The sequence below is a fragment of the Athene cunicularia genome (assembly GCF_003259725.1).
Source record: "Athene cunicularia isolate RWA chromosome 27 unlocalized genomic scaffold, athCun1 chr27_part1, whole genome shotgun sequence".
In the NCBI taxonomy this organism is placed as follows: domain Eukaryota; kingdom Metazoa; phylum Chordata; class Aves; order Strigiformes; family Strigidae; genus Athene; species Athene cunicularia.
The window spans coordinates 333215-339520 of NW_020799138.1; the positions used below are offsets into that span (position 1 = coordinate 333215).

The following is a 6306-nucleotide window of genomic DNA, read 5'->3' on the forward strand; positions in this document are numbered from 1 at the left end:
AGCGCGGGGGGGCGAGAGGTGTGGGGGGGGGGGGGGAGCAGAGTCCCGTCGGTGATCCTGCTGCTCTCCTCCAGGAGATGTCTGGAGATACTGGAGCAAATGAACGAGGATGACAAGGAGAAACTGCAGATGGAACTGAAGGAACTTGCGCTGGAAGAAGAGCAGCTGATCCAGGAGCTGGAGGACGTTGAGAAGAACCGCAAGATCGTGGCCGAAGACTTCGAGAGAGTCAGGGCAGAGGCAGAGCGGCTGGAGCAGGAAGAAGCTCAGTGAGTGAACGACAACTGCAGTTTATGGCAGGGATTTTAGGTACAGATAAATTAGATTATAATGTGGAGAAACCGTTAAATAACACCCAAATGCAAGTGGCTTGTTCCTAGACCAAAAGAACCAAGTATGCTGCGCGAGCAGTCGCTTTCTGTAAAAGCCTGCACTTAGTGTTTCTTGTTTTGCTTTTGTTAAAAGGTATCAAAAGGAATACTGTGAATTCAAGAGGCAGCAGCTGGAGCTAGATGACGAGCTGAAAAGCGTGGACAACCAGATGCGTTATGCCCAGATGCAACTGGATAAATTAAAGAAAACCAACGTGTTCAACGCGACCTTTCACATCTGGTAACGGACACTGGAGCCGCGTGTTGATTTGCTCCGAACCTGCAGCGCGAGGCTGCCGAAGTCACCATGCCTGGGCCAGGGAGGGGGCAGTCGGTCAGGTTGGAGTTACCCCATAGCAAAGCACCTGGTCACGGCTCCCAGTGGTGTCCGTCTGCCGAGGGAGGTTTGTGACCCTGCGCAGGGGTCAGAGTGAACTCTGAAACGGCTCCTTCACCCACCCCGGCACGAACTGGGACCGACTGCGCTACCCAGCGGTAACGCGCCGTGTCGGGCTCTACAGAGCAGGTAGCTTGGGGGATTGGCTGGGGTTTATGAACTCTCATAAAAGGAGGACAAGGGCTTGTACGTCCATATGCTCTCTAATCAGAGCCCCCCACCCTGCTCTGGCTGGCTTAGCAGCCTGTGTTCTGTAACCCTTGTTTGGTTGGCGTGCCAGGAGCTGTTCCTGTCCTCTTGCGCTTATTTATAATTCCTCTTATCACAGGCACAGCGGCCAGTTTGGCACAATAAATAACTTCAGACTTGGCCGCCTCCCCAGCGTCCCTGTAGAATGGAACGAGATCAACGCTGCCTGGGGGCAGACTGTGCTCTTGCTACATGCCCTTGCCAACAAAATGGGCCTGAAGTTCCAAAGGTATTTGCAGTACAGTACATCCTTCATTCCTGAACCAAAGGCAGTTGGACACATCTGCCTGTGACTCCTCTCTCCTTTCAGATACCGTCTCGTACCCTACGGCAACCACTCGTACTTAGAGTCCCTCACAGACAAATCGAAGGTAAGAGACCCTGCACAAGTCCCAGGATGTTGGCTGTGAGTGTCACAGAGCCCTGGTCACGCAGGGGGCCGCGGAGACAAACTCAGCGTGTGGTGCAGGAGAGCCCCCCCGCTCCAGCCAGGAGCGCCGGCTGCCCCCACCTCCAGCACAGTCACCTCTCGCCCCCTGTCCCGCACCGGGCCTCTCCTCTGCCCAGCAGGATTGTCCCTGCCGCTGGCCGGGGGAAGGCGGCCCCATTCGGGCTGGGTGCTGGGGGTCAGCAACCCGAGCCTGCACCCGGTCAGCACTTGCCACAAACCCAGTCACGCTCATGATGTGCCACAAACCATTTCTGAGCATTCTGTGACTAATTTAAGCCTGGCACAAGACTAAGGAGCTGTAGTGACCACACGTACAGCAGAGTGCTCGGGGTGCTGACGGCAGTGTCTCTTCCAGGAGCTCCCCCTGTACTGCTCTGGAGGCCTCCGGTTCTTCTGGGACAATAAGTTTGACCACGCAATGGTGGCTTTCCTGGACTGCGTGCAGCAGTTTAAAGAGGAAGTGGAAAAAGGCGAAACTCGGTTTTGTTTGCCTTACAGGTGAGTGTGGCTGCGGCTGCCCACGTGGCTCAGGGGGGCTCTGCACGGGCACAGCTCTGCAGCTGCCTCGTCCTGCCGCTCCGCAGCCTCCCCCTCTGCTCGGTCATGTGTGCCATCACCACCTTTGCTCTTTGCTTAACTGAAATTTAAAGCTAACTTCCTCAGATGAAGACTCCATCTCCTTTAAAAAGAAAGTATTCTTACGTAGAATAACAGGAATGTCAGACTTGAACTTCAAATGACATCGTTGAGATTAAATGCTTGCAGCAGTAATAACACTAATAAAACTTTGTGTGTGACACAGGATGGACGTGGAGAAAGGGAAGATTGAAGATACAGGCGGCAGCGGTGGCTCTTACTCCATTAAAACACAATTTAACTCTGAGGAGCAATGGACAAAAGCACTGAAATTTATGTTAACTAACCTGAAGTGGGGCCTGGCCTGGGTCTCCTCCCAGTTCTATAACAAGTAGCCGTGTAAGAACTCGTCCTGGCAGCTGTAGTGTTTGCGTTTTGGTGGAGAAAGTCAAATAAGATGTCTCTTAATATTAACCAGTATGAACTGTTTACAATACCAAAAATCCACAAGACACTTTATTTAAAATACCGTTATTACAAGTAGTATGTAGAAAAGCAATATGTAAAGTTCTATTACTGAGCTGAACAGAATTTAAAAAATCAGCTATCAAATAGATCCTAAACTTGTATTTTTGGGGCTTTAGACACGTGTCTAAATTACTGCTGAACTTCAAAACACCCGTGAGTTTGACACTGCTCTGTTACAGCTTAACAAGGCTAGAAAAGCAAAATGTTACAGGGAAGAACATGGAGGAACTCACGGAAGCTCTGCTTGGTCATTAAGGAGTTAACTACAGATTGAAATAAAATGTTTTCTAAGACCCATCAGCACTTCTTTGTGCCACCAAAGGAGGTTTGACAGTGTTTAAAGTAGCGATGAGTGTGCAAGAGTCCTGCAGCCGCTGGCCGGGGGCAGGGAGCGGGCGACAGCCCCCAGTGGGCCGCAGCCCCCAGGCCAGCAGCAGCCCCTTTGCTCTCACAGCGTGGGCTGCTGACGCCAGGGACCGGCCATCGAAGATCTAGTTAAAGGCCGTAATTCTGTTCCCTGGAGCTTTTGTCCCACAGTTCCTAGGGCGCTGCTGTGGAGTGGTGCTGCCAGTGATGTGTTTCAGTACTGCGTAAGAAAATTCTAAGATGCTTTGTGAAGTAATGCCAGTGATGGAGTTTAAATGCGCCACAACCTTTAAAAAAAAAAAAAAGGTACCTGCTTACAGTGCCTAAGAGACAGCAGTTCACAGACATACTTAATCCTCCAAATCTAAGGGCAGTAACAGTGCCCTGAGGGTGCACGTCTCAGTCTGGTTTATTTATTCGGTTGGGTTTTTGCTTGCTTGCTTTTGATCGTCCAGTCTAATTGCTCCTACTAACACAGTAAGGCCGCTGTCTGAAACAGGCCGTTCGCTGCAGCACTCGGGGGCAGTTTGGGCACAAAGCTGTCCCGTGGGACTGCGTCTGGGGGCAGCTCTGGCTGTCAGGGGGCTGCAGCACCAGCGCAGCCCCCAGCCGCCCTCCCCTGTGCCTCCGGCGCTTCCTGACGAAGAACCGGGAAGTCGTTGCCTCCCTCATGCTGCTCCCAGTAGTTTCCCCGTCTCGCTCTGCTCAGACGTGTAAACAACTCACATTTCTTTACATAGAGCTAATGCATTTAGAGGCGACTGTACCTGCTTCCAGGGCCCAGGGTTTAGTATGAACACGCTTGTGCTGATGATTCCAACAGCCAAGAGCATGAAATCTTCCTTCACTGTCAAAAACTTTGCTCTGCACAAGTGAAAGTGTTTTCTGGTGTAACACGATGTGGCTTTACAGCACAAAAACACCCAACTTCTGTAACCACTGCACAGCCCACGGACACATTACCCCAAATAAAGCCTGATGCTGGGAACTTCGGTCGACAGTGCTAAAGCTGGATTTTTACAATTAAGTTAAACACTTTCCTGTCTCACCCCTAAAGTGAACGTGGTGAAGCACGTTGCTTTAAACTGGTTGTTAAGATCAATAAACAATGCTGAAAGCCCCCCAAATTAAAATCTTGTTTTAAAACATGCTCAAAAAACGGCACAATGGGAATTACGTTACTATTTCTTAGGGCTTTAGTTTCAAATAGTTACTTTAAGTAATAGTCACACGAGCTACTTACACCTGCAGTTTGCTCGGTGTCGAATTTTCGATGGCAATCTTCAGCAAAGTGTTGTAGATGGCATCTCGTGTAAGATAGGAGAAGTCTAGTAGCTGTATACACATCTGATACAGCGGTTTTGCAGGAAGCAAGCAGCCGTTATGTCCTAGCACAGAGATCACAGGAAATCAGCCACACACTTTTGAGTCATCAAGCTGGATTAGAAAGAAGTGTTAGTTACTGGAAGTGAGGGATGGAGACTTCTGGTGACAACAGCCCTTTGTTTCTGAACGCCACAGGCGCTTTCAGTGTGATTTCACTCATTCTGAAATTCAGGTTGTCAGACCCGGGCAAAAAAAAATGGTTAAGTCATTGTAGAAAATGTGGCCTTACGGTAGGTTTTTGGGGTTTGAAACATTTAATCTTTTAGTGAACGAGTCACGAGGGGCTGTCCAAAAACATTCATCAGATTCTACTAAGAACAGGGCTCTCAGCTGAAAAATAAAGCCCTGGACAATCTGAAAAGGTTCACGTGCCTTCACAGCGTGTAAAAACTCCTCGCATGAGACGTTTAGTTTCAGATCAGTAGTAGCTCTATTACGCTTTTAAAAAGATTCTTTCCCACTCTCTCCTATTAAAACTCTCACCTAAAACCTCTAGAAGCAATTCCACATAAGCCAAAGGGGTTGATACGTTGATCTGGAAGTGCAGAGCTTTTAAAACGACAAGCTCCGACTCCAGCAATTCCTGTTTAGTGTACGAGTATTTTAAGGACTGCAGGAATTTTAAAGCTGCGTCACTGTTAACTATCTGAAGGGAAAAAAAAAGACCAATTATCTTCTAGGCAATAAGGCACTTGCTAAGAACAAAGTACTTTCTGCTTTTCTCCTCCCGTGGAATTTAATGACAAGCGACGTTGCCCGCTAACCCCCGTCTCGCGCGTCTTTTTCAGCTGGATGAGGAATCCAGCCCAGACCCTTCCCGCAGGTTTCCTCCGCTCTGCAAACCTTCCCCAGAGAGGTGTGAGCCCTCCACAGCCATGCAACTTCAACAACCGCTGCATAAGTTCTCCCACTGCCTGTACTTTTTCTCCCAGTACCGGGATCATCTCCTGACAAATTGTTACTTGACAAGTGACAATTAATCTCCCCTAAGCAGAGATTTAGGTCTCTATTTCAATATCCTTTGCATTTCACTACCACTGTCTTTCAAAGAGAAAAATCTATCTTTTAAGAGAGATTAATATATTACATCATTTACCACACTGCTAAAAAATGTTATAAGAACAGATTAGCTGGCTTACGTTATAGTGTAAGGAAACTTTGCTTGCAAGCTGAATGCACGACACAAGACGCAGGACAAACGTGTCACATATCTGATTGCTCAGAGAGCTCCAGCTGCTCCCTTCTCCTCGTTCATGACTTGTGACGTTCTCTCTGGAGGACTTACAGATCTGTTCTACTTGCTTGATCATAAACCTACAAAACCCACAATTGCTCAGAAAACAGTTCTGGTAAGAAAAGAGAAGAAAAGCAATTCTGCATGTACTCAGAACATATGGATAGCTGTTAATTTGAATTAAATTAGTAAAGACACAAAGCTCTAGACATGCAAAAAGCCGTCGTACGTGGTTTGAGTGAGTGGTACAGAGCAGGCACGGCGCAACCGCATGAGGGAAACATGAAAGGCATTAAGGGTTCGGGGTATTTGTTACCTTTCAAGTAACTCCACTGCTTGGTACCTCACCAAGTGATCCAAGTGCCACTTTTCAGACAAAAGGAATATAAATTCTGCAAAAAAGAGCAAACACTTCAGTCAACTGAAGCTAATTACTCAGCCGTGAACTGTCTCGGGAGCGAGCTGTAGCTGGGAAAAACCATCTCACCCACTATCTGCGTCTCTTTGAAGCACCCGGCCTGAGCCGGCAGCTCGCTCAGGTACTGCTCGTTTTCCGTGGCCAGATGGATCAGCGTATCCTCGATGACCCCAGACGCGACCCCGCCGAAGACGGGGCCTGGCTCACGGCACCGGGATGCCGCCTGCGCCTGGGACCCCATGGAGCAGCTCGGCCCAGCCGCCTCAAGACGGCACCGCGGCAGCCGAGCTCCAGGGGCTCCAAGAGCCCCCGCCGGGGCCGTGCGAGCGC

At 49.2% G+C, this 6306-nt stretch overlaps 3 protein-coding genes across 4 annotated transcripts in view; 2 read left to right on the forward strand and 1 right to left on the reverse strand.

The window, feature by feature from the left end:
* Window positions 1-2864, forward strand: part of BECN1 (beclin 1) — a 3045-nt gene extending 181 nt beyond the window's left edge. Inside the window, exons 2-7 of the mRNA XM_026864582.1 lie at window positions 3-269; window positions 466-612; window positions 1097-1246; window positions 1328-1388; window positions 1824-1966; window positions 2271-2864. Coding sequence (XP_026720383.1) covers window positions 3-269; window positions 466-612; window positions 1097-1246; window positions 1328-1388; window positions 1824-1966; window positions 2271-2439 — 937 coding nt within the window. The 3' untranslated portion in view covers window positions 2440-2864. The remainder of the gene's footprint in view (window positions 1-2; window positions 270-465; window positions 613-1096; window positions 1247-1327; window positions 1389-1823; window positions 1967-2270) is intronic.
* A 116-nt stretch (window positions 2865-2980) lies between these two features.
* Window positions 2981-6300, reverse strand: CNTD1 (cyclin N-terminal domain containing 1). Of its 2 annotated transcripts, none has more exons than XM_026864812.1 (7): window positions 6046-6300; window positions 5875-5950; window positions 5464-5638; window positions 4808-4970; window positions 4182-4326; window positions 3706-3802; window positions 2981-3225 (listed from the first exon to the last, which is right to left on the reverse strand). In XM_026864812.1, the coding sequence occupies exons 1-7, from the start codon at window positions 6215-6217 to the stop codon at window positions 3064-3066; spliced, it is 990 nt and encodes a 329-aa protein (XP_026720613.1). In that variant the 5' UTR covers window positions 6218-6300; the 3' UTR covers window positions 2981-3063. The 2 variants fall into 2 exon arrangements, with proteins under 2 accessions (XP_026720613.1, XP_026720614.1); XM_026864813.1 differs by having other exon boundaries at window positions 3100-3158.
* LOC113489070 (histone-lysine N-methyltransferase EZH1-like) overlaps window positions 6216-6306 on the forward strand; it is a 67807-nt gene continuing 67716 nt past the window's right edge. Inside the window, exon 1 of the mRNA XM_026864583.1 lies at window positions 6216-6247. Within this exon, the coding sequence (XP_026720384.1) occupies window positions 6216-6247 (32 nt within the window). The remainder of the gene's footprint in view (window positions 6248-6306) is intronic.

What these genes read in the sequence shown, in the direction of transcription:
- CNTD1 (XM_026864812.1), bottom strand. Translation starts at nt 6,217, where the DNA reads ATGGGGTCCCAGGCGCAGGCGGCATCCCGGTGCCGTGAGCCAGGCCCC. An exon ending in CAAAGAGACGCAGATAGTGG is followed by an intron (nt 5,951 to 6,045) that starts GTGAGATGGTTT and finishes TCTTTTTTGCAG; the next exon opens with AATTTATATTCCTTTTGTCT. An exon ending in GCAGTGGAGTTACTTGAAAG is followed by an intron (nt 5,639 to 5,874) that starts GTAACAAATACC and finishes TGGGTTTTGTAG; the next exon opens with GTTTATGATCAAGCAAGTAG.